General features: G+C 44.2%; 2 protein-coding genes across 4 annotated transcripts in view; both read left to right on the top strand.

The window, feature by feature from the left end:
* The window catches only part of LOC147019796 (uncharacterized), a 78,931-nt gene extending 68,088 nt beyond the window's left edge, over positions 1 to 10,843 (top strand). For all 3 annotated transcript variants that reach the window (XM_085894529.1, XM_085894530.1, XM_085894528.1), the window contains 2 exons: positions 2,333 to 2,534; positions 8,061 to 10,843. In XM_085894529.1, coding sequence (XP_085750655.1) covers positions 2,333 to 2,534; positions 8,061 to 8,222 — 364 coding nt within the window. In that variant the 3' untranslated portion in view covers positions 8,223 to 10,843. The remainder of the gene's footprint in view (positions 1 to 2,332; positions 2,535 to 8,060) is intronic.
* A 4,420-nt stretch (positions 10,844 to 15,263) lies between these two features.
* Positions 15,264 to 25,629, top strand: part of SETD3 (SET domain containing 3, actin N3(tau)-histidine methyltransferase) — a 61,264-nt gene continuing 50,898 nt past the window's right edge. Inside the window, exon 1 of the mRNA XM_085894538.1 lies at positions 15,264 to 15,743. The gene's annotated coding sequence lies outside the window, so the exon portion shown is untranslated. The remainder of the gene's footprint in view (positions 15,744 to 25,629) is intronic.

Raw genomic sequence — 25,629 nt, forward strand, 5'->3', positions numbered from 1 at the left:
TTTTTTGGCCGATGACCGGCGTAAACACAAGATAGCGTCCTATGGTGAGAAAATCCCTCCAACATGGCGTCTGCTGGTGAGAAGGTTCCTCCAAGATGGCGTCTGCTGGTGAGAAAGTTGCTCCAAGATGGTGTAAGCTGATGAGGGAACGATGATCAGATGAAGGAAGATGGCGAACCACTGTGGAAGTTCTGTCTCAGTTCAAATGTCTCTTACTTGAACGATCCCGGACGAGCCCCCATTTGTCGTGATCCCACTGTTTAATATCTTCCAGCACGGAATACTGACGTTAATGTCCGAGCTTCAAGCAGTCCACGTGTGGACAAAGAGAACAACTAAACACACCACTGAGTTTCAAATCAGCCTCGAGGGGTAGGCACGATATTTTATTGGCTCGATCTCAAAAATGGCTGGTAACGGAATTGATTACACAGCACAAAAACCTGCCAGAACTCTTGGCAACAATAGAGTTCCAAAAACAGGTTGTACAACTCACAGCTCCGCTCAACGATAACCGGGAATAACGATCACACTCGTCCGGATTTAACTCATTCCGTTAGACGGAGCTATCAATGATCAGCGCGACAGTGCTGTCGAGAGTCTTTAAAATCGCATTCAAAACATGCGATTCGCAGCGCTCGATATATTTTTCCGCTCGCGATCTTAGAGCCACGTCTGTCGCCAACAATGGCGTCCCAGCTCTCTTGCGGCCCACCCACCACGTGCCGACCCGCCAACCAATCCCTGGGAGCCTCAAAAGGTCATGTGACGTTGTGGGCGGGACACTAAATTTGGTGAGAACATGGTTTTTCTCACAATATATAGATATATATATATATATATATATATGTATATATATATGTATATATATATATATATATATATATATATATATATATATATATGTATATATACATATATATATATACATATATATATATAAATATACATATACATATATATATATATACATATATATATATATATATATATATATATATATATATATATATATATAATCCATGTTCCTTATGCACAACGTTCCATAGCCTTAGTATCCTTATGCATATGTATCTACGTTCCTTAGCCAAGGAGACTGCTTAAGCAGCAACAATGCTCTGCATAGAGTATGATCCCAATCTCCTCCTCCTTATGATCCCAATCTCCTCCTCCTTATGCACGGCCACATCTTTTAAGTTATAAACTCCAAACTCGAGGTAGAAATACAACTTTGTGTGGGGGGTAATATCGGCTATATGGCCGCGCCCTCACGAGAGTGTGTGTGGGTGTGGGGGGGTCGTTGGGGGTGGGGGGCGTAAACTGTGCCGCACCACATGGTGATGGCAGAGGGTATGACAATTCCGTTTTTTATCAAGGCACTCTTCACACAGGTAAATTTACCATCCTTCCCCTCCTCCCCCTGCCCCCCCCTCCATGGCAAGCCCCCAGTCAATATTCGCTAATACTGTTCAAATGCCATTGCACTGGTAAATTCATCCCCACTAGCAGAAGGAGGCAGGAGAGCCAGTTGGGCTGGGAAAGGGGGTGGTGGTGTGGTGGTGAATGATTTAAAATGATGAGTTGAAGTGATGCCTGTTTGGGTTTATATAAACTGGAAAGTGTCTGCCAGTCCCATCCCTACAAAGCCTGTCCACATCCACTTTGGAGAAAAAATAAAATTAAGTGGTGTCAGGAGCGAGGAAGGGGACATTGTTAACGGGATAGTCACCACAACCTTTTTCGATGCTGAATTGTGAATGATATACAACAACACACCAAGAGGAAGTGCAAAATGGAAAGTCCGTCCACATTCAAAATGCAAAACCGTTTGTATTCAGACGTCTTCTTCTTCAGATGTATTCAGGGACGGACGCACGCACACACGCGTAGATTGAAACAGAGCTCCAATCAGGCAATCAATTAATCAATCTTTGTGATTGGCTACAAAGTGTTACTTATTCACGTTTCTCTTCCCACGGCAACGCCGGGTAAATCTGCTTGTGTACAAGAAGACCACAGAAGTTAAATGCTCAATTGGTCCATAGATCGATGGTGTTCCTGATATAATGGATCTGCAGACGGTGTTCCTTATGTAATTGTTCCACAGATGGTATTCAATGTGCAATTGGACCACAGATAGTATGTCTTCAGAGTAAAAATCGAGCCAAAACCATGGTGGTCCAGGTTTCTGGTTGGTTACCAACATTCATAGATCTGTCAAGTGATTGTTTCCATGTCTTCTTGAAGTGTTTTTTTTAACCTCTTCTTGTGAAAGGTGCGGTCCGTCGTTTTATGGATTGGTCACCCGGTGTGTCTTTGTGTGTGCGTGTAGTACATGTGCCTGTACGGCTGGGCATTCTGCTTGCCTTAGGCGACCGCACAGCATCTCTCGACGCTTCATTTTCATGTCCACGAAACGCCGGGCACCCGCCAACTTGTTTCATGTGCGAGCCACCCGTATACAACGGGGTGCACACGCTTCCTTCCGACTTCGATCAGACAGCCCGGGAGTGCCGGCCCACTTCATCCTCACTGTAGGCATTTTCTCTTCTTTTTACTTTCTTTTAGTTTTGTTCAACAACAAAATGTTTGCTTCATGTTCAACATTTTGGCCACAAAGTTTCCATCCTCAGGGTCCATAGAGATCGAAGGTGGTAAACATTGGCTACTCAAATCTGGTTGGGTTTTTGATGTAGATTTTATTTTTTAATCTTCCATGTCCAGTTTGTAAATACGAACGTGTCAGTTCCTGGATTTGTACGTTCCCAGTCATTATTTACTATTTCTCCAAAGGGAAGTCTGAGAAAGTTAATATTGTTTGCTTATCTTTTGCGTGATAACTTGAAAATCATAAGTCGTATGCGGCTGAAAAATTAAATCACTGCTTTTATAACGAGGGGTGGGAGGGGGTGGAGTGGAGGGGTGGGAGGGGGAGAGGAGAGGGAATATATATCTATATATTACTAAAACTCTCATCTTGTATGTATGTATGTTCCCAAAATACAGCCAAGATGGTACACGATAGCACAAAAATTTTAGGGCCACCTTACTCACCATTCTCCTGCGGTGTGCAGTATCAAGTTTCATTACAATCGGGTAATGAAAAAAATTATTTAAATAAAATCAATTCCCAATTCAGTCAAGTGCTCTTCAGGAGTATTTGATCAATGCAAACAACCTCAGTGGTATAGTTTGCTGGAGCTATCTTCTTTTTTTAATCAACCGCTGTCACAACGGGAACCCGACGGGTTCACGGGTCATCTAGTATATATATATATATATATATATATATATATATATATATATATATATATATATATATATATATATATATATATTCCAATAAATGGGTGTGTGTGTGTGTCTCCTCCATTACTCCAAAACCATAAAATCTAACATCCTGAAACTTTGCATGCATACTAAGAAAACTCCAAGGAAGTGAGTGCATGACTGAAAATTGGGTGATTGGGTTAATTAAAACACCCCTTTTGAAGATAATTAACGGACTTATTTAATTATATCCTTTTCCAGGCGATCCTCAGACACCTCGATCTTGATGGCGTCTTAAGGCACATCCTCGGTTACCTTGCTGGTGTATTCGCCACTTTTCTTGGCCTGCTCAACAATGCCTTGAGTTGGAACAGGCTGAAACGGTTTATTAATGATAAAGTACTCAAAATGTTTCTTTTTCACTTTCCTCATTTCTTCTTCTTGCGTTTGGCAGCTTGGCTGCCAGGTAGCTATCATTTTGGTGGGGCACCACTTTGCTACTGATGCTTGTCCCTGATGCCAGTACACTGGTACTCATTTCAGCAACCTGAGATGGATGACAGGCTCAGTCAACCCCACCTAGTGTTAATTCATTGGAAAACAGGACTTGAACTCAGAACCCTACGATCCCAAGGCAGCCACCCGAACTACTAAGCCAACACCAGTCTTCACTTTCCTCACTCGTATAATCAAATACCTCATCTACATTGCTACGAATGGCTGTATACATCGCTTTTGTAAGTGCTATCGTTTTCAAATTAGGAGCTTCGAGCGATTTCATGCATTGTATGATATGATTTTCCACGACCTACTCTCACGGACAAATTAAAGTCAATAATGCAAATATAATTTGAGTTTGGAGAATCGGATCACATTGAGTAAATAACTCGAAATCTGGAGTGAAATCTGGAAATGTGACGAAATCGGCGATGTTTAGTTTTTTTTGTGGGTACATGCCATTACCAATCAGCTTGTTATCACTTGCCAAACCAGTCTTCCTTCTCAACCATTTAATTGGAGTGCTTCAGTCAATAGCGGTACCGTTCATGTCCCAATTAGGATGTACAGTTGGCGGTTGCTATACAAGGTAGAGGAACATATGGGTGGATTTGGATCTGTAACGTGATTCTCTGTGAATGTGTGTGCATGCCTGTGTGCTTGGTTACGGTTGCCGTGGTTGCAAAGTTTCATCCCCGTATCTTGTGGTGGAGGTTTTAACTTTTAACTTCAGCAGTGTATGAGCGATCATGTTTTCCTTTGGCCTCGTGGCTGTTTCTGAAGCAATTGGTGATTTTATATGAACCTGGCGTGCTATATAAAGGTTATATGTTTCTTTTTGTGAGTTTCAAAGTAAAATACATTTGATTTCACCCGATTTGAGACGTTTGCCGTATTAACGTGTTTTATAAATTGGAGCCAAATTTTTTTACACCCGTCACACACAGCTGGTTATAAAGGTTAATGTTTGTGCACATCTCCTTGAAACATCTTTATAAATGCAACATTATTTTAAAATTTGTTTTGTGAAATTCCCACAACACAAGGGTGAAAAGCTCCTCAAGGTTTTTGGATTGTATACGGTATGTACTGGAGTTGATAATCACACGGACTCCACTCTGCTGATTCCTGAAAAATTGCCGATATGGGCCAAGCGTGTGTGTGTGTGTATGTGTGTGTGTGTGTGTGTGTGTGTGTGTGTGTGTGTGTGTGTGTGTGTGTGTGTGTGTGTGTGTGTGTGTGTGTGTGTGTGTGTGTGTGTGTGTGTGTGTGTGTGTGTGTGTGTGCATTATTCATAAAGCGTAACCTTTCCTTTCTGTTCACTCCCCTCACCTCTCGCTCTATCTCTCTCTGTCTGTTCCATCTTTGCTTCCCTCCTAATACAGTGCAGCATCCTCCCACACATCCATCTCTCTCTCTCTCTCTCTCTCTCTCTCTCCCTCTCTCCCTCTCTCCCTCTCTCCCTCTCTCCCTCTCTCTCTGGACGATGTTCGTTTCCAGACATGTCCAGGCGGTGTTTGCATCAGGGTGGTGTTTGTTTCCGGACGTGTGGTGGTATTTATCTCCAGACGTGTCCGGGCGATGTTTATGTCTGGACATGAGTTTGTCTCTGGATTTGTTCAGGTTGTATTTGGCTCCGGATACGTCTGGGCAGTAGCAGCACATCTAGAGTTTGCAAAAGGCACATGAAAGACTCAGAGAGTATGAGGCAAACTATTCTGTGGCCTGGTGAGACTAAAATTGAAGTCTTTGGCCTGTTTGCAAAGTGCTACGGAAACTGAACACCGATTATCACCCATCAAACACCATCCCTACCGGGAAGCATGGTTGTGGCAGCATCATGCTATGGGGATGATTTTCAGTGGCAGTGACTGGGAGACTTATGAGGATAGAGGGAACAATGAACGGAGCCAAATACAGCCAAATCCTTGAGAAGAACCTGCTTTCAAATGCAAAATACCTGAGACTGTGGCAATGATTTACGTTCCAACACGACAATGTCCCCAAGCATACAGCTAAAGCAACACTGGAATGGCTTCAGAACAAGAACATGAAAGTCCTTGAATGGCCCAACCAAAGCCTAGACTTGAATCCCATTGAGAATCTGTGGAAAGGCTTGAAGATTGCTCTTCACCGATGAAGCATCGCCGTGGTGTGGGACTATGTCCAATGGAGATCAGGGGACTGCTCGTCACACTCCACATGTTTTGATTTTACCCGCCGATCACATCACGTGCCTTCTGATCGAATGGTTTGCATTAGCGGGAATAATCGTCTGGGTGGCAGATGGACAGTTGTTCTTTGTAGATGATGTGGTTTTACCATGTGAGACATAATCCACGGCGATGCTCAACATAAGACAGGAGGTGCGCCTTCATCCATCCATCCATTAGGACCATACTATGTGCAGAGCGTTGGTGCTGCCTAAACAGTTTCCTTGGCTATTGGTTACAATCCTGGATGGGTCGCCCTCCTACACAGGACATCAGCAAGCTGGCACTCATTTTGCCGACCTCAGAAGGATGACCGGCAGAGTCAACCCATCCATCGATTGAGAGCATATTCTGTCTGTGCACAGCGTTGGTGCTGCTTATGCAGTTTCCATGGCTTTTGGGTACAATCCTGGATGGGTCACCACTCCGACACTGATATGTGTTTATATATGTATATATGTATATTACGATGTCCGAAGTGTTCTTCCTTCCTACTAATCATAATTATTTGCAAAGTTTGAATTAATATCTCCCCTCCAATCCTGCTTGGTGGTTTCCTTATTTGTCTGTCAGAGTCCAATGGTCACTGGTTTATTTTGCCAGCACTCGTGTTCCCTTAGCTCCATTTTTAAGACAAAGTGTGAAGCTGGAACCAGGACCGGATTAAGGCATAGGCCAGTTATGCCATGGCCTTGGGCCCTGTGCTTGAAGGGGCCCCACATCTAAGGCTTTGAGATGAAGCCTTCATCAATCTCTACATAAATGAATTTGAATAGATAAATTGAATACGGCTTAAACATTTAAAATGGCCAAGGGCCACCGCAAACTCTTAATCTTCCCCACAAAATCTGGCCCACAAACTGCCCAACGGTCTACAAGCCACCCGGCCGGTCGAGTTTTGTGGCAGTGTCCACCGCCTATTATGTTAAACCAGCCACTTCAGCTCCTGAACTCGGTCCAATATCCTTTTGTGGGGAAGACTCCCTCCCCCAAGTGGTTGACTGTTCCACTACAAGGTGCCATTCTTGCACCCACTGCAATTTAGCTTTGTGTGTTTTCATGTCAGAATGCTGCAAGCCAACATCACTCCTTCAGTGACACAAAAAGTCACCTCCCTTATTTTAATCCCAGTATATATCCTCTCCCTTCCAGTCCTGCCTCCATTGGGATCTTCTTACTGCCTACGTGACAAACCTATACATTTCCCATTATACGTACAGCCCATCACAAAGTTAATAAGCTGCACCTGTCAATTATGAAAATGATGTCCCTCCACCACTCTGCAAAAACTGGTCACATGGAATGGAGAGGCCCAATTTCCCCTCTGATTGCACCAGTTCCTGAAAAAAAACAATGCTGGACTTTTAGTAACAGAGATGAAATAGACATGATTTCCTTCAACAATGGGGTCTTTAATTGTTCCATTAATGAGCAGACAGTATGCACACAGCCCAAATAATGAGAAGTGTCACTTTCATCTAATGTTACATTTAATTACTTGTTTAGTGTACCATCATGTTGGACTGGAGATCAAGCCATTCACTTTAGTTGTCTCAATGTTCATCAATAATTGTTTTAGTATTATCATTATTATTATTACCCCATCCCCTGCGCAGCAGGAGACGGGGTTTTGCAAACACTTCTGTGTGTGCGTCTGTCTGTCTGTCTTGTAACCTTTTTTTTCCATTTCAGCTTTTGTCATCAAATTTTCAACAAAGCTTTATTATGAGAATATGGAGAAGACACATTTATAATTTGGTCAAAAGACCAAAGGTCAAGGTGGCATAAAATCATCAATTTTCATCCGATTGACTTGAAATTTGAACAGGGTTTCTATATTAGGTCACTGAATTGGTTCACCAATGAAATGCTACAAGCCAATTGTTTTGAGGTCAAAAGGTCAAGGTCACAAGATCGTCAAATTTTTTTTTTTTTTGCTGTTTTCATCATGTGTAACATAAGGAAGAAGAAAAAGAAGTCCGAATATACAGCGGATGTGGATGAGCTTTATATTTTCAGATTTCTAGTTATTATTTTAATCATTATTATGAAGTAATTTTGTGCTTTGCTGTCCAACAGAGGACTGGACCGTACAGTGCGGTGCTGCGGCTGGTGCAGCCAATTCCAAGTGCACGGGACATGCAGATGGAACTGGAGCTGGAAACGTGGCATCCTCGCCGCTCAGCAAGGGCTTCCGTATTGCTTCGTTTGTTTGTCTTTGTATTACAACTGCCATTCTGAGCCTCTTAAGCTTGTAAAGAAAATCAATTTCTTCGTTCCTTTCTTTCTTTCTTTCTTTCTTTCTATTGTCTAATCTCATGTGTTTTTCTCGGTCTGTATACTATCCCATCAGCAATGCCAAACTGCTGGCCGATTTGCTTTATTGCTATGTTGTTGAGCCATTGTCAGCAACTCTTCTTCATCAGTATATCATAACACTTATCCACACCTGCTCATATAATTTGAGCCAATATTATTCTTTTTCTATTGATACAAAGCACCATTTCAATTTCAATATTTGTAGTCATTTTAAAAATGGTCATTAGGAGCTGTATTTTTTGCAGTGAATATTATATTATTATATATTCTATTAAGAATAGATTTAAGATTTTTGAAGAAAAAAAAAAACTTGTTCATTGTCAATTTCATCATTGCCTCTTGGAATATTATGCAAAAGTGATCAAAGTATCGATAAAAAAATTCCCTTTAGTAATTATCGCCTTGTGTTAGTGCTATGTTTAATTGTACGTCATGTAATATCATTAACTCGAATGAAGAAGTGGCTGTTTGATTGCGAATTTAGTCAATGGTGATGATGTGATGTTATGCATTTGCTCACTTGTTCTATCATACTAAAATACACAATTTGGTGTCTGTCTGTCTGTCTGTCTGTCTGTCTGTCTGTCTGTCTGTCTGTCTGTCTGTCTGTCTGTCTCTCTCTCTCTCTCTCTCTCTCTCTCTCTCTCTCTCTCTCTCTCTCTCTCTCTCTCTCTCTCTCTCTCTCTCTCTCTCTCTCTGTGCATGTCTGTGGCCTATGTATTCAGTTGTTACTTATCCAATGTCAACCAAACTTGCCAGGGGAACTAAGTATCATAGGACAAAGGTTGTAGCTACTTGATCCCCCCCCCTTCACACCCCCCCCTCACTCAGCCCCCCAAGGATTCCAAAGGTGGTGCCAACGCAAATTCTCTACATATGGTTAAAACTCTGTTCGAGTTATACCAAAGATTAAAAATGTTCCATGCTGATTCCTTGCTTAATGTTCAGTATTGAAAAGGATAAAAACACGGACAATCCCCATGGGTTGGCATACATGGGGTGGAGGAAATCCCTCCTGAGGAAATGCCCCGCTGAGTGCAGTGAGAAAGGTGGTGCCATTTTAGTGATGTCACTGGTACCCAGAGTTCCTTGGGAAGTGATGGCACTTCCGCCTAGCTAAGTGGCTGTTTGTCTCATCCACCAGTCCTGTATTGTATCTTGTGTATATATGTATATATATATATATATATATATATATATATATATATATATGTCCATGTGTGTGTGGCTCCTCCACTACGAGTCTTAGTTCCTGTGAAAAAAAATATAGGCATAATTCAACATAATGACGTCGACTGATGTGCCTCTGCCCACATTAAGTCTTTCCTCACTCTAACTTTGACATAAAACCTCAAGATCATTTGACCTCGATATATATCTGTCCATATGTATCATGGTACATGCACTTAGTTTCGTTCAAATCCCATTGCCATAGCTATCACATTAACAGGAGGTATTATGTTTCCTCTGACCTTTAACCTTTGAGTAACAAATAATCCATCATCAATGGACACTGTCTCTCTATCGAGTGCAGCCTGTGGCTGCTGGTTGCATCATTGGTTGGGATGCAGCTATGCCGCTGATGCAGTGTCCCCCTTACCAGTACACTGGTGCTCATTTTGCCGACCTCAGAAGGATGACAGGCTGAGTCAACCTTCTGGTGTATTAATTCAGCAGCCCAATGGGGCTTGAACTCAGGACCCTAGGATCCCAAGCCACCACCCTCACCACTAAGCCAACACCAGGCTACAATGGACACACTGATAGGTTTATACATACTTGTACCAACTAAGTATACATTCAAGTATGACATTTTACCTGACTCTCACTTTTGACTTCTTGATGCCACTATCTAATCAGTTAATCTTTGCATCATAATATTGTAGCGGACAAGGTAAATTCCCTATGTTTTTATGAGGAATTCCCTATGTTTTATTGCCTTTTTCCACCTTGTATAAATTCCATGTTAAGTTTTATAAATAGCAGGTTGAGTGTTGTTGCATCTATTGTGGCATTTTTCAATTGCAGCTGATGACGAAGATGGCGACGACAATAGCATAATAATAATATTAACACAGACAGCTGAGGGTTGTTTGATGACTTCGAGAGAGACAGGGTGAGACATGAGATTTGCTTAGATTAAAAGACCTGTTCCTCGTGTCATAGTTGCCAACATTAATAGACGAAAAAGAGGTAGGATGGAAAGGATCCATGGTATGAGGGTCTGGGAGGAGAGTCGCCTCTCCCATGGAAGGGGAATTTTGTAGAAATGTGTACATTCTAAGAAACACTTTTATGCAAAATGAAAACAGAATAATCATGTTAATGCCTTGATTAATTTAAGTGTTCTTTTGTTATTTTACATGTAAATTTGAAGCCTCCAGTTGCTCTATGCCTGGTGTTGGCTTAATGGTTAGGGTGGTGGGCTTTTGATCCTAGGGTCCTGAGTTCAAATCCCGCTCAGCTGTTGAATTAATACCAGGTGGGGTCGGTGTGAAAACTCCTTAGCTTTTTTTCACAAGATCTTGGCTATTGGTTGTTCACCTTGGCGTCTTGGTTTTCTATAGGTTTTCTTGGCGTATCGGTTTTCTATTATCATCGCTTTTCTGAAACCTTGTGAATTCTTGGCTTTTTTCATTGGCTCACCTTGGTATTAATGAAAATGAGGAGTGGTCACACTAGGTGGGGTTAACTCGACCTGTCATCCTTCCGAGGTCAGCAAAATGAGTGCCAGCTTGCTGGTATACTGTCAGAGTGGCGACCCGTCCAGGATTGTGCCCAAAAGCCAAGGAGATTGCTTATGCAGCACCAACGCTCTGCACAGAGTGTGGTCCCAATCTCCTCCTCAAAGTTGCTCTGGTTAAACTGTGAAAGAGTAACAACAAACAAGGGCACAAAAAATGAAATTATTTTTTAAGATTTATAATCCCATCAAAATCATTTCCACAGCAACATTTTAGACACCGTTCATTGGTCTTATAAATTATGAGTTGAAAGGAGTAGAGATTTTCGGTTTATTGTATTCACAAGAATTACACAAGACAAAATTCGCAATCAGATAAGAAAATGAAGCCCATCCATAATCCTAACACCTCAAACCCAGCCCTAACCCTAACATTCAAACCAAAACTCAATCCTAACCATCACATTCAAACCCCAACCGTAATCCTAACCCTCACATTAAACTCAAACCCAACCCTCATTAAAACCCAATCATAATGACTACAGTTCCCTTCGTTCGTGACATTAATTGTACGGATCTGGGAGAGACCTCACCTGCTTGATGTATTCATCCTAACTTGCGGACACTCCCACCCTCCAGAAATGCACTTTCTAATTTTTGAAAAATTTTATTGATCACAACATATCGTGTTCCATAGGAGATAAAGGAAGATTAATTCAAATGTAATACTGTCTTCTTCTTCCTTTTTTTTTGTATACCTCATCGAGGCTCGTGTGAGAGCCAACACACAACGCACATCAAGGGGGGGGGCATGAGACAAGAGGGGAGGGAGTGGGAAGGACAAAACAGTGGGGAACAGAAACATTTGGAGATCTGTGGAAGAGAGAGAGATGGGACGGGGAACATGGGGAATAGAAGATGGACATTGCAGGGACTTTCAGGAAGGAAAGCAGGTAATTTGAAAGAGGTGGCTTTGGGTGGATTATCGGGGGTACAAAAGATCGAGGATTTGGATGGGGGATGATAAGAGGTGGTGGTGAACAACTGTTTTGAAAGCCTGGAGGGAAGAATGGGAATGAATAGTGAGGGAGTTTATTCCAAAGGCGGGAAAAAGAGGAATTAAAGGGTGAAGGTGAGCAGTGATTCGTGATTTTGGTAGTTTTACCAGAAGGGGGTTGTTGGCGGGACCTTGAGCGACCTGTGGAAATGTGGTGGGGACAAATCGCAGAGAGAGCAGGGGTGGCGATGCTGGAGAGGAGACGGTAGAAGACAGAAAGACCACCGACCAACCTACGGTGATTGAGTGAGAGGCCCAAAGACTCAGCCTCATCACGGGAGATGCCAATGATCCGAAATGCCTTGGTTTCCACAGCGTGAAGCCGAGAAAGGTGAGAGGCAGGAGCACCAGCCCAGAGGGGAGAGCAGTACTCCATCAGGCTGCAGACAAAAGCTTTGTAAGTGGTCAGGAGCTCAGGTGGGCCGAGGAAGGACCTTGCACGACGGAGGAATCCCAGTCGCCAACTGGCTTTGGAGGCGAGGTTTGAAATGTGGCTTTCCCAGGAAAGGTCATGGCAGATAGTGAGACCCAGAAGCTTGAAAGAAAGGACTTCTTCCAGAGGATTGTTGAGAAAGTAGATGGGGGGGGTTTTCTAAATGGTCCTTTCGAAGAGACATAGTGAGAGTGTGAGATTTGTCCGGATTGAAAGACATGTTCCACGTGTTGGACCAGTTTGTGATTTTATCCAGATCTGCAGTGAGTGACGAAGCTGCTGCTTTCCGATCTGAGGGACGACCGATGGTACGGCAGAGGGTGGAGTCATCAGCAAAGAGATATAGAGGATTTTCCAGAGAGTCGGAGAGATCATTGATGAAAACCAGAAAAAGAACAGGGCCCACAACACTGCCTTGAGGAACTCCAGCCTGGACAGGAAGAGGGGATGAAAGAACTCCATTTAGGGCCACAGGTTGACTGCGACAGGAGAGGACGTCTGCGAGCCATGAGTGGAGATGGCCTTGGATACCATAGGAAGAGAGTTTGGTGAGCAGGGCAGGGTGCCAGACTGTGTCAAAAGCACGTGATATGTCAAGGGATACGGCTCGGATTTCCTGTCTGGCATTGAGGACCTCCATCCATTGTTGGGAGAGCAGAAGCAGCATATCCAGGGTAGAGTGACCTGGTCTGAAACCAAATTGATGATCGGAAATCAAGCCATTGGAGAAGAGGAAGGATTTAATGTCTGAAGCGATGATGGATTCCATAAAATGCTGATGATTGAGAGAAGGCTCTTTGGTCTGTAATTGCAGGGATCTGTCTTTGCACCGTTTTTATGCTGAGCAGTAATGTTTGCTCATTTCCAAGCAGATGACAGATGACCTTGAGCAAATGAGAGGATGAATAGAAGAGAGAGGGTGAGCAAGAGCAGAGGACCATATTTTTAGGACACGTGGGCTGATGCCGTCTGGACCGGTTTCAGAATCTGAGTCGAGGTTTGACAGCAAGCTCTCCACCTTGTCAGGAGAAAAGGACACAGAGTCCAGGGACAGTTGGGTGCGACTGGGAAGGTTGGTAGAGAAAGTGATGGGTTTTGGACATAAGATTTATCTGCAAACACCGAGTTTAGGCATTCATATTTTTCACGTGCAGTATCAACAATGTGGCCATTTTAGGTAAGGGAGGAGATGGAGGGGGAACATACACCAGATACAGATTCGATTAGACGCCACCAGGATTTTGAGGAGGGAGAGAGGTTTGAGAGTTCAGATTTGAGATTAGAAAGATGTTGTTTTCTGGCTCTCCTGAGGGTAGATACACACTTGTTCCGAGCTTTATGGAAGGAACTGAGATTACCCTCAGTTGGGTTTGCTTTCCATGAGGCAAAGGCAAGTTGTTTCAGGACAACTGCCTCACCACAAGCTTCAGTAACCCAAGGGCGGGAGGAATGGTAGGACAACTGAAGACGAGAGGGGATAAATCTGTGCATGAGGGAGAGCAAGTTTCTTTGAAAGAATTCCCAGGATGAGTTGATGTTGGAGAAAGTAGCGATAGGAGACCAGTCTATAAGTTTGATGGCTGCTTGGATACCCTGCCAGTTGGCTTGAGTGAAATGCCAGACTCGACGGTGGTGAGGTGGTTCTCTGATAATAGTCAGAGAGATGTCCACTTTGACAAGGACGTGGTCAGAAGAACCGATTGCAGTGGAGGAAGAGCAGTAGATATTGTCAGGGAAATTTGTCAAAATCAGATCCAGAAGAGATGGAGTATCATTGGTTGAGATCCGTGTCGGGAAGTTGACCGATTGATTCAGTCCCAATGAGTCGCAGAAAGCTTTTGCTTAAGTGCCATGACAGGTGAGAGAGGTACCCACACCTACCCAACTGGCATGATGACAATTGAAGTCGCCATATATGAAGAAGAGAGATTTTGGATGAGAAGATAGAAGTTGGTCCAAGTTTTCGGATAGTGAGGTGTAGATGGAGTCATCACTGTTAGGTGGACGGTACAGTACAGATATAAACATGAGGTGGGAGTGGAGGGGAAGCCATAGCCAGAGGTATTCCTGGGGGTGTGGGGGAGTGAGAGCCGTGCATGGAGAGTGAGGAATAGAGTCTTTGATGAAGAGAGCAACTCCTCCACCAGGACGAGGCTCAGCTCTGTCATACCGGAGGAGGGAGTAACCAGGGAGAGATACTTGGGAGTCAGACACGTCTTGGGGGAGGAAAGTTTCTGTTAGGCAGATTATGTCTGGTTTGTCAGTGGCAACCTGTATGGAAAGATCTGAAAGGTTTGAACGAAGGCCCCTTGATATTTGAGGTCCACACTTTTAATGAAGAGGTAGGGGAGGAGGCTTTGCGTGCAGGGGGTGGGGGGAGGGGAGTGAGGGGCGGGCAAGGGACGAGGGGAGGAGGTATGGTGGGTTGTTGAAAGAGGGTGGGGGATTACAGAATAGCTAGGGGAGGGGGCCGAATGAGGAGGAGAAAAGGCTCTGTGGTGCTGGGGGAGAGGGGGACAAGAGAGGAGGAAGAATGCAGTTGAGGATTTGAGGAGGTGGATTGAAGAGATGGAGGTGAGAGGGCAGTGGAAGGAGGCAGCTTTGTGGATGAGAGGGGGGGGGCAACTTTGTGGATGAGAGGGGGGGCAACTTTGAGAAGGATGAGGGAGGGGTGAATGGTGGGAGAAAGGTGAGGGGGGAATTTTTGAGAGAGGTGAGAGGGAGGCTTGGAGGGAGAAGAGTGGGATGGTTGCTTTGAGAGTGAGGGGTGAGAGGGGTGAGTTTGCACTGAAGTTGGAAAAAAAGAATGGTTGATGGAAAGCGAACATTCATAGCAAACTGGGGTTTTCAAAAGTTTTAGGTCAGAGATGCGATTTAACACAATTCTTGATGGATGCAATAAAAGAGAATTCAGAGAATGGAGCGAAGAAACGCTGTAACAGTTGGATTTTTTTAGGCAAGGTATGAAGGAGAGGTCGAATTGAGAGCAGTCTGTTTAAATAGCAGAAGAGTCGTGCATTATGATACAGTGAAGAGTACCACATGTGTGAGAGGAAGATTAAACATTATAAGAGATCGTTTTTATTATTATTATTATAATTATTATTTTTATTATTAATGTTTGAGAGAGTTTTCAACAGATTAGGTCATGGAAGTGTTGTAGAAAAATTCGAGGAAGAAGAAGAGGAGGAGGACGAAGAGGAGATGAAGAAGAAGAGGAGATGAAGAAGAAGTAGAAGATTCGAGACTCTTGAGTGTGCAAGGAGAAAGGTAGCGTTTTTTTGTTTTGTTTGTTTTTTGATTTTAGATAAGAAATAGAGTGATTAGTTGGAAGGGATGGAGGATGTTAGGAAAGTGGGGAAGATAGAAATTGAAGGTAATGGGGAGAAAAAACAAATAAACACGATCGTACACCGAGGGGAACCGGTAGGCCTTCAGCCTCAAGGGTAGGCCTCAAGCAACCGGGAAGACAAGGTCGACAAAATCTCACAAAATAGCACGATTTTTGAAGCAAAACCGAGCTAAGAACACACAGTAACATGTAGGTGAGAAAAATAAACAGTTAAAACGGGACGGATAACGACCAGAAACTTATCTTTGAGATCGTCAGCAGAGTGCCCCGAAGGAGACCTGTCGATGCTCAAAACCCAGAACTGGAAGTCTACCAGCAAAGGTGGCGCTGTTTAGTGGTGTACACCAAAAGTGTACATGTCAATTTTTGAGTTTCGGTGACATCCACGTTTGCTCTATTATGGTTTAGATTATTAAATTATTTTCACTCAGAATTATTAAGTTCTAGTCATGATATTTTGAACAAAGAAGCGACAAACTGACTAACATGGACACAAAAAGGTTGCAAGTGATTAAATAAACTCCATGAAACGTTTAAGTACCTAGTTTTGGAGAGAAACCCTGTATTGGTTTCATGATTAAGGTGGCTGGCTTAAGTTCTTAGGGTCCTGAGTTTGAGCCCCTGTCTACCGTTGAATTAACACCAGAAGGGGTTGACTCAGCATGTCATCCTTCTAAGGATGGTGAAATGAGTACCAGTGTGTTGGGAATAGAGGGCACTGCATTAGTGACACAGCTGTGCCCCGAGATTATGACACAACCAGCATCCACAGGCTGCACATGATAGCTCGCTTGTTCTTGAGACGTGTTTATTAAAAATAAATAAATCTGGAATCGGCCCTCTGGAAGAGCCTGATGGTTCTTCTTACGTTTCTGGAGCACTTATATGATGGAGTCATGATGGATCAATTGCCAAACATCACATCTTCTTCTCCAGTGGTATCATGACAATTTCTTCCTCTACACACAGATCAACAAAAGGAAGTAAAAGCCACTCAATAGCCTTGTCATCAAAATCTTCATCATTGTTATGCCTTCCAACACAATCTTGGAAACAACGTATTATCTCGTTTGCTTTCGGCACCATCTCAGTTCAGTTTTTCTTTTCTTTTGCCTTCAATTACACATCTTTCTCACAAAGTCCCACTGTGTTTACATTCAAGTTTTTCAAACAATTAATTTTAATGTTTTTAGTGTACACTCAGACTTTAACATTGATACATTAACACTCATGCCAGACTCCTGCAAATTGATATATCTGTTTGGTGCTTGTCTGCATTAGAGTGCAGCAAAATGTTTCTTCTCAACACTTCCGAGGCACAAATAAAATGGGACACAATGAGGGGTGGCGCTGCTCTTAGTGCCGGGCAAGGTCTTTGCTCGGATAATTCTTCAAACAGTTCACCACCATCTACTTGAGCTCCAGCGTCCAGAGCAGTCAGGCTTTACACCAAAGAGGTCAACGATTGACCGTATCCTTGCTCTTTGGGTCCTCACAGAACACAGTCAGAAGTTTCAGCAGGGGCTGCTTGCAACCTATGTTGATCTCCCCAAAGTGTTCGTAACAATGAATCGGGGTGCCCTCTGGAGGATTCTCGGTCTACGTGGGGTGCCACCAAAACTGATCAATCTGACGTCTGAAATATAATCTGATACTGAGAGTGCTGTGAGATGTGGTGATACCATCTCTGACTTATTTTCAGTTGTTACTGAAGTTTGTCAGGGGTGTGTACTGGCCCCCATACATTTCAGCGCTTGTATGGACTGGATTCTGGGAAGGATGTCAGAGAGATCAAGCTGCAGTGCGTCGTTTGGGAATATCAAGATCTCTGACCTTGATTTCGAAGATGATGCAGCCATCTTTGCGGAGACGCTGGATATCCTTTTGGGGGCCCTCGAGGTGCTGAATGAGGAGTTGGAGCCGCTGGGATTATGGGTTTTCTGGGTCAAAACTAAGATCCAGGCTTTCAATGACTCTTGGATGCTGCTACCTTGTCTGTACCTGTTTGTGGTGAGGATGTTGAGGTCATGGAGAGATTCACTTACCTTGGCAGTAATATTCATGTCTCTGCTGGCTGCGAGCCAGAGATCAATCGACATCTGGGTCAGATCTGGGAAGTCATGGATTCACTGGATCATGGGGTGTGGCGCTGTCGGTAGCTGTGCAGGAGGATGAAAGTCCGAGTCTTTTAGTCCTTGGTGCTTCCAGTCTTGTTCTACAGATGTGAGACTTGGACTCTGACCAAGGATCTAAGATGGTGACTTAACTGCTTCGGTTACAGGTTCTTGGCTATCGCTGGTCGGAGAATTCTTGCCTATCACTGGTCGGACTTTGTGTTCAACGAGCGTTTGCTAAGAGAGACTCAAATGACATTTTTTACCTTCATAGTCCATGAGCATTAGCTGTGGCTGTATGGACTTGTGGCTCATTTTCCTGATGCTGATCCTGCTCACCAGATTCTCTCAGCGAGGGAGCCTCGTGAGTGGAGGAGGCCAGTGGGCCCTCCACATGCCTCGTGGTTGCAGCATGTTGATTGGTATCTCAAGGAGATGGGGATGGCCCAGGCACCTGCCTGAGGGATGATCAGGTGCAGGCCCCTGGAGTATTGCCGGAAAGTGGATGCAGCAACACGCTGCTCCAGCGTATGCTCCCATTTCTGACCTGATAGAGGTGAAGAACATGTAGTTTAGACAATGTTTGGAATAATTTGTCATGTAACGCAAGAATCTTGGCAACTTACATTCCAAATGATAGGATGGTTTCATTTGTGGGGGTGGAGGAGGGAACGAGCTTTTTGAAAGAATATACAATGTCGAGGCTCATATAAGAAATAACACACCGAATGTATAACAAGGGAAGCAGAAGACAAGAGGGACAGGAGAGAGAAGCGCAAAACAGTGGGGAACACAGACATAAGGAGATCTATGGAAGGGAGAGGGATGTGGTGGGGTACACAGGGGAAACAAGATGGACACTACAGGGACTTTCAGGTTCTTATGCGACAGGGACTGTTATGAAGGAAAGCAGGGAATTTGAAGGCGTGGGTTTGGGGTGAATTTGTGGGGGTAGATAGGAGATCATAGTATTGGATGGGGGAAGATAAGAGATGTTGGTGAACAGCTGTTTTGAAGACCTGGAGAGAAGAGTGGGATTGAAGAGTGTGGGAGTTTGTTCCAAAGGCTGGAAAAAAGAAGAATGAAACGGTGAAGGTGAGCAGTGATTCGTGATTTGGGTAATTTTACCAGAAGGGGGTTGTTGGCAGTCCTTGAGCGCCCTGCGGAAATATGGGGGGGAGGGGGACATATTGAGAACGGAGAGGAGATGGTAGAAGACAGAAGGACCACTGACCTGCCTGCGGTGAGTGAATGAGAGATCCAGACTCAGCCTCACTGCTGGAGATACCAATGATCCTAAATGCCTTGGTTTCCACAGTGTGAAGCCGAGAAAGATGAGAGGCAGGAGCACCAGCCCCAAGGGGAGAGCAGTACTCCATCAGGCTGTGGATGAAAGCTTTGTATGTGGTCAGGAGCTCAGGGGGGCTGAGGAAGGACTTTGCACGGTGGAGGATTCCCAGTCAGCGACTGGCTTTGGAGGCGAGGATTGAAATGTGGCTTTCCCAGGAAAGATCATGGCAGATAGTGAGACCCATGAGCTTGAATGAAAGGAATTCTTCCAGAGGATTGTTGAGAAAGTGGATGGGGGGGGCGGTGGATTCCAAATGGTCCTTTCGGGGAGACAAAGTTAGTGTGAGATTTGTCAGGATTGAAAGACATGTGACACGTGTTGGACCAGCTTGTGATTTTTATCCAGATCTGCAGAGAGCTAGGAAGTTGCTGCTTGCTGGTCTGAGGGATAGCAGATGGCACGGCAGAGGGTGGACTCATCAGCAAAGAGATAAAGAGGACTTTCCAGAGAGTCAGAGAGATCATTGATGAAAGCCAGAAAAAGAACAGGGCCCAGAACGCTGCCTCGAGAAACTCCAGCCTGGACAGGAAGAGAGGATGAGAGAACTCCATTTAGGGCCACACGTTGGCTGTGACAGGAGAGGACGTCTGCAAGCCATGAGTGGAGATGGCCTTGGATACCATCAGAAGAGTTTGGTGAGCAGTGCAGGGTGCCAGACCGTGTCAAAAGCACACGATATGCCTGGGGAGATTGCCCTGATTTCATGTCTAGCATTGAGGACCTCCATCCATTGTTGGGAGAGCAGAAGCAGCCTATCCAGGGAAGTGTGACCTGGTCTGAAACCAATTTGATGATCGGAAATCAAGCCATTGGAGAAGAGGAAGGATTTAATGTCTGAAGCGATGATGGATTCCATAACCTTGCTGATGATTTGGAGAAGGCTGATTGGTCTGTAGTTGCAGGGATCTGTTTTTGCACGTTTTTATGCTGAGCAGTAATATTTGCTGATTTCCAAGCCGATGGCAGATGACCTTGAGCAAATGAGAGGATGAATAGAAGAGAGAGAGGGTGAGCAAGAGCAGAGGACCATATTTTTAGGACACATTGGCTGATGCCGTCTGGACCGGTTTCAGAATCTGAGTCGAGGTTTGACAGCAAGCTCTCCACCTTGTCAGGAGAAAATGTCACTGAGTCCAGGGACAGTTGGGTGAGACTATGTAAGGTGGGTAGAGAAAGTGATGGGTTTTGGACACAAGATTTCGATGCAAACAAGGAGTTTAGACATTCACCCTTTTCACGTGTGGTGTAAGCAGTGCGGCCATTTAAGGTAAGAGAGGGGATGGAGGGGAAATGTACAGTACTCCAGAAACAGATTTGATTGGATGCCAGCAGGATCTGGAGGAGGGAGAGTTGTTTGAGAGTTCAGACTTGAGATTGCAAAGATGTTGTTTTCTGGCTCTTCTGAGGGTAGACACACACTTGTTCCGAGCTTTATGGAAGCAACTGAAATTATCCTCAGTTTGATTTGCTTTCCATGAGGCAAAAGCAAGTTGTTTCAGGACTACTGCCTCGCCACAAGCTTCAGTAAACCAAGGGTGGGAGGAAGGGTAGGACAACTGGAGACGAGAGGGGATAAATCTGTGCATGAGGGAGAGCAAGTTTCTTTGAAAGAATTCCCAGGATGAGTTGATGTTGCAGAAAGTAGTGATGGGAGACCAGTCGAGAAGTTTGATGGCTACTTGAAGACTCTGCCAGTCAGCCTGAGTGAAATGCCAGACTCGCCGGCGCTGAGGTGGTTCTCGAGGAACAGCCAGAGAGATGTCTACTTTGACAAGCATGTGCGTCAGATGAAACGATTGGAGCGGAGGAAAAACAGCAGATATTTTCTGGGAAATTTATCAAAATCAGATCCAGAAGAGATAGAGCACCATTGGTTGAGATCCGGGTCGGGAAGTTGACCGATTGAGTCAGTCCCAATGAGTCGCAGAAGTCTTTTGCTGAAGTGCCATGACAGGTGAGAGAGGTACCCACACCTAGCCAACTGGCATGATGACAATTATAGTCACCACATATGAGGAAGAGAGAGTTTGGATGAGAAAATAGAAGTTGGTCCATGTTTTCGGATAGTGAGGTGTAAATGGAGTCATCATTGTTTGGTGCATGGTACAACGCACATAAGCATGAGGTGGGAGTGGAGGGGAAGCCATAGCCAGAGGTATTCCTGGGGGTGTGGGAGAGTGAGGGCAGTGCATGGAGAGTGAGGAATAGAGTCTTTGATGAAGAGAGCAACTCCTCCACCAGGACGAGGCTCAAGTCTGTCATACCGGAGGAGGGAGTAACCAGGGAGAGATACTTGAGAGTCAGAGACGTCTTGGAGGAGGAAAGTTTCTGTTCGGCTGATTATGTCTGGTTTGTCAGTGGCAACCTGTATGGAAAGATCTGTCAGGTTTTAGCGAAGGCCCCGGATGTTTGAGGTCCACACTGTTAAGGAAGATGGAGGGGAGGAGGCTTTGGGTGCAGGGGAGGGTAGGACGAGGGAGCAGGGGTGAGAGTTAAGGAGAGTTGTTGAAAGAGGGTGGGGGATTGCAGAAGAGCTTGAGGAGGGGACTGGATGAGAAAGAGAAAAGGCTTTGTGGTTCTGGGTTGAGGTACAGTGTGGAGCAATAAGAGAGGGGGCAGAAGGCAGTTGAGGATTTGGGAGGTGGAGTGATGAGATGCGGGAGAGAGGGCAGGGGAAGGAGGCAGCTTTGTGGATGTGAAGGGGCGGGGGCAACCTTGAGAAGGGGGAGTGAGGGGGTGATTGAAGGGAGAGTGGGGAGAGTTGAGGGAGAAGGGTGATAGGGGAGTTTCTGAGAAAGGTGAGCGGGGAAGCTTGGAGGGGGAAAAGTGTGACGGTTGCTTTGATAGGGAGGGGTGAGAGGGGTGAATTGGCACTGAAGTTGGAAAAAAAGGACGATTGATGGAAAACGAACATTCATTGCAAACTGGGTGTTTTTATTTTTAGGTGAGAGAAGCAACAAAAGACATTACTTGAGGGATGCAATAAAGATGAATTAAGAGAATGGAGAAAATAAATGTTGCAACAGTTGGACTTTTCAACAAGCGATGAAGGAAAGGTCGAATTGAGAGCAGTCTGTTGAAATAAAAAAAAAGAGTCGTGAATCATGATACAGTAATGAGAACCACACGTGTGAAAGAGGAAGTTGAAACACATTATAAGAGACTGTTTTATTATTATTATTGTTATTATTTCTTTATTTTGATAAAGATTGCATGGGATTAGGTAAAGGAAAGGTTAAAGAAAAACCGTGAGGCAAATGGTGAATTTGGATCGGCAAACACAGAGGGTAGAAACAATTTCAGCAGAAACGGGAGGTGTTTAGTTATAAGTGAATTATTTTTATTTTTATTTTATTTTTTAAATTAGGATTGCGTAAGATTTGGAAAAGGAAAGGTTGAAGTAAAATCGTGGAGGTGTATGTGAATTTGGATCGGTAATCACAGAGTGAAACTGATGGGTCGATGAAAAGTAACAAGAAGAGGAAGGGGTAAAGAGACGCATGGATTCGGGAGGTGTATAGTAAGAAAGGATACAAGGATTTTTTTTTTGATGGATTTTTGAAGATTAGGGAAGATTAGGGATTGGAAGGTTGTAGGAAGAAATCGTGAAGGTAATGGTAAGAGTGGGTCAGCTCAAATAGAAGGAAGATGGTATGACGGCAGGAGGAGAAAGAAGAAGAAGAAGGATCGGTACTCATGGGTGTGGAGGGAGAAAGGGGTTTTTTTGTTGTTGTACTTGCAAAAAAATTTAAGACAAGAAACAGTTGCTACAGTTGGGGTGGCAGTGGGAAAAGTGGGGTAATAGGGATAAAATGCAAACAAAAATGATTGTACACCGAGACAGGAAAGGTGGGTAGGCCTCAAGGAAACCCGATAAGACAAGATCGATGAAAACTCACAAAATATCGCAATTTTGAAACAAAACCGAACTAGGAACATACAGTAAGTATGTAGGTGAGAAAACAAACAGTTAAAACGTGACAAATAACAACCAGAAACTTAAATTTGAGAAAGTCGGCAGAGACCCCTGAGAGAACCAGCCGTTGCCTCAAAACCTGAAACCGGAAGTGAGTTCTTCATCATTCCGGAAGCTCCAATTATTACTGGTAAAACTTTGGCATTCTTCAGCTTCCAGAATAAACAATTATTTATTAAAAACACACAAGAAAGCAATCATTTCAAGGCAAGAAAGCAAAAAGGCACATAAGAGCACATTTAACCAGAACACGTGTTCTTCTTCAATCTTACTTACACAAAAGACGTGGCCATCAATCACTCAGGGGCAAAGAATAAAACAAGAACTTGAAAATAAAATAAAAGTAATGAATGGAGAAAAGGAAAGCAGTCTTTCCTTCTCTCCCTGACCTCGCATACATATGCAGGAGAATGCAGAGGAAAATAGATAGGGAATGTGGGCAGTGGCGATGTAAAGTGATGGGGCCACGCAGCCGCATCCCTGAGGTGCCCGGACCCAGTTGGCGAGTCGTCTTTGGTATCCCAGATATGAGAGCTCGATGTGCGACTCACCCTCCTCTGCCTCAGATCCTTCCTCCTCAGATCCCTGTTGATGATGTGCAGTCATTCACCCTCCTCGTCCTTCGTGGCCGACAGGATCGAGAGGGCCGGATGACGCTCGTGGAAGGATTGTTCTTTTTTCACAGAAGTTCGACACCAACTGCTTGTGAAACCTTCCTTTCTTTTTCTTCACACGTTTTTGTTCCTTCCCTCACGAGCCTTCTCAGTCTGTCTTCTGCTCATGCGAGCTTGTCCCGTTCGTTTCTCCTTTCTGCTTCTTCGTCACCTCAGCTTTATTTCCCCTCCTTCCACAAGCCTTCTCCCCCTCTGTAATGTGCTCAATAGACATGGATGAAGGCTCTGAAGTGGGAACGAGAGGTTTTTTTTTTCGCGAAATTTTTCGTGAATTTTCGGTCATTTTTCATGCAAAATCACCGCGAAATACTGGGAATTTATTCTTCTGGAAGAGACGTGAGAAAATGAGTAACATTGAGAGTGACTACGATTCAGATGGCTGCTCAACATGAAAAAACAACAGAAACTGACTAAGTCTCAAGGTGCCACTAAATATGGCAGGAAGTTTCGTTCTACCTGGACAAAAACATATCCGCGTATCATCGGGACGTGGAACTGCACATGCAAAGACAGTCTCAAAAGAAATTGGAGAAAATCCAATCTTCATCAGGATACCTTTTATCTGCGTTTGCAGGTCAAACGAAAGTCAATGACAAGGTAAGTTAACTGTAATTTAAACATCATTCTCGTTTGGTAAATTCTTATGGTAAAACAATTCTCGTATGGTAAAACAGTAACAACATGACATAAAAAACGTCTGACTGAAAAAAATATGGATGAATTTGCCAAGAGAATGCAGGAAATTGCATCGAAAACACACCGGAAAGCAAACATTTCTGACACAATGTGCAAGCACACGGACCATGTTTCCTCTGTCTCAGGTCGCTCAACTGCAATTGATTTTTCATTTATTTATTTCATTAAAAATATATATTTTATTTCAATTTACCGATGCTTTCTGATAGTACCTGGCCAAAAGTATGTGGACACCCCTTCTAATTAGTGATTTTGGCTATTTCAGCCACACCCATTACTGACAGGTGTATAAAATCAAGCACACAGTCATGTAATTTCCATAGACAAACATTGGCAGTGGAATGGGGTGCACTGAAGAACTCATGACGTTCATCGTGGCACTGTCATAGGACGCCACCTTTCCAATTAGAGACTTCATCAAATTTCTGCCCCACTAGAGCTGCCCTGGTCAACTATAAGTGCTGTTATTGTGAAGTGGAAACGTCCAGGAGCAACAGCATCTCAGCCGTGAAGTGGTAGGTCACACAAGCTCTCAGAACGGGACCGCCGAGTGCTGAAGCATGTAGCGTGGAAAAATTGTCTGTCATCAGTTGCAACACTCATGACCGAGTTCCAAACTGCCTCTGGAAGCAACTTCAGCAAAATCACTGTTCGTTAAGAGCTTCATGAAATGGGTTTCCATGACCAAGCAGCCGCACGCTGGCCGAAGATCCCAATGCGCAATGCCAAACGTCAACTGGAGTGGTATAAAGCTCACCGCCATTGGACTCTGGAGCAGCAGAAACATGTTCTCTGGAGTGATGAATCACGCTTCACCATCTGGCAGTCCAATGGATGAATCTGGGTTTGGCAGATGCCAGGAGAACGCCACCTGCCTGAATGCATCGTGCCCACTGTAAAGTTTGGTGGAGGAGGAATAATGGTCTGGGGCTATTTTTCATGGTTTGGGCTAGGCCCCTTAGTTCCAGTGAAGGGAAATCTTAGTGCTACAGC

Source organism: Eptatretus burgeri, chromosome 9 (genome assembly GCF_056783735.1).
Source record: "Eptatretus burgeri isolate ZD-2024b chromosome 9, Ebu_testis_v1, whole genome shotgun sequence".
NCBI classification, from domain to species: domain Eukaryota; kingdom Metazoa; phylum Chordata; class Myxini; order Myxiniformes; family Myxinidae; genus Eptatretus; species Eptatretus burgeri.